Genomic DNA, 1,375 nt, shown 5'->3' on the forward strand with positions numbered 1-1,375 from the left:
GTACAGTATTTGCTGGTAATCTTGGTGCTAACCGATACATTGTACAAGTTACTCAAATGGGAGTGCGTCTTTTGCAAGGCATTGAACAGGTATTTATGTTAACTTTTAAATATTTATTGATTTTATTTGTGCGATTTTTGCTTTTCATAATTTTTTTTTAAATAAAAAAGACTAACCTTATGTAAAATATTTTACAAACTGTGTCTAAAAATAAACTAGTTAGTCAATTGACAGTCATCAGTTTATTTAATACATATATTTTATTGCGAATGTAATTTTTATATATTTCAAATACAAATTTTGCAAAAGCAAAATATTTTCATATTATTTTTCTTCTTTAATTTGATTGCCTGCATTTTCATAATACTAATTTTTAAATTTATTATTAATTACAGATTCAACACATGCCCATAGATCTTGGCTGTCCAATTGTGCATGCGAGTTGTGCCGATCCGTACGTAGCATTACTGTCGGAAGATGGACAAGTGATGTTATTAACACTTAGAGAAGTAAGAGGTACAGCGAGATTGCATGCTCAGGCTGCCAATTTACTATTTGTAAGTTTATTTTAATTTTGTAATTAACATTTGACAGTATTATAATATACGTAAATGATTCTTAAAATTTATACTATGTATGTTTAGCGCCCTCAGATAGAGGCATTATGCGCTTATAGAGATGTAAGCGGGATATTTACAACGCAATTACCTGAGAGCGCGGACGACGAGCAGACTGAAGAAGAATACAATGTAGAGGAACCGTCTGTACTTAGCAATATCGACAACGAAGACGATCTACTGTACGGCGATGCCCCAGCATTCCAAATGCCTGTACCATCGTATCCAAAAGCAACAGATGGTACTACTAAAAAACCACCTTGGTAAAATACTTGTCTTTGTTTCACAGTGTGTTTAAAATATTTGACCAAACTTTATCATTATTTTATTAACTCTTTTTTTTATTAGAATCTGAAAAAGGATAAAAATTATTTGGTCAAATATTTTTCTATATTCTAATTTCTATGCCTTTGACATTAAAAGGATGATATATCAACATACATTTTTATGATATGGATTTTTGTAACAGGTGGCAGAGGCATTTACAAGAAATTAAATCCACATACTGGCTACTTGTGTACAGAGACAGTGGGACGCTGGAAATTTATTCCTTACCTGATTTACGATTATCTTATCTTATTCGCAACTTTGGCTTCGGCCAGTACGTGTTGCACGACAGCATGGAATCCACAACTTTACAATCAGCGCCGCTCAATGAGATCCCACATCCGGATATGCAGGTAATTTATCTATAAATGTGCCTCTTTGTGTGTAGAAATCTTAAAAATCTTGTGTCTTAACAAATATCTATTTTTATA

The 1,375-nt window shown here is 32.3% G+C and overlaps 1 protein-coding gene across 1 annotated transcript; it reads left to right on the forward strand.

Moving 5' to 3' along the window:
• The first annotated feature begins 6 nt into the window (after window positions 1–6).
• On the forward strand, window positions 7–1,312 carry LOC105460971 (cleavage and polyadenylation specificity factor subunit 1-like). Its single transcript, XM_011707475.1, has 4 exons — window positions 7–89; window positions 396–557; window positions 645–880; window positions 1,087–1,312. Exons 1-4 carry the CDS (start codon window positions 57–59, stop codon window positions 1,310–1,312), a joined length of 657 nt encoding a protein of 218 aa, XP_011705777.1. The 5' UTR covers window positions 7–56.
• Window positions 1,313–1,375: the final 63 nt, after the last annotated feature.

The sequence above is a fragment of the Wasmannia auropunctata genome, unplaced genomic scaffold (genome assembly GCF_000956235.1).
Source record: "Wasmannia auropunctata unplaced genomic scaffold, wasmannia.A_1.0 LD312658.1, whole genome shotgun sequence".
NCBI lineage: Eukaryota > Metazoa > Arthropoda > Insecta > Hymenoptera > Formicidae > Wasmannia > Wasmannia auropunctata.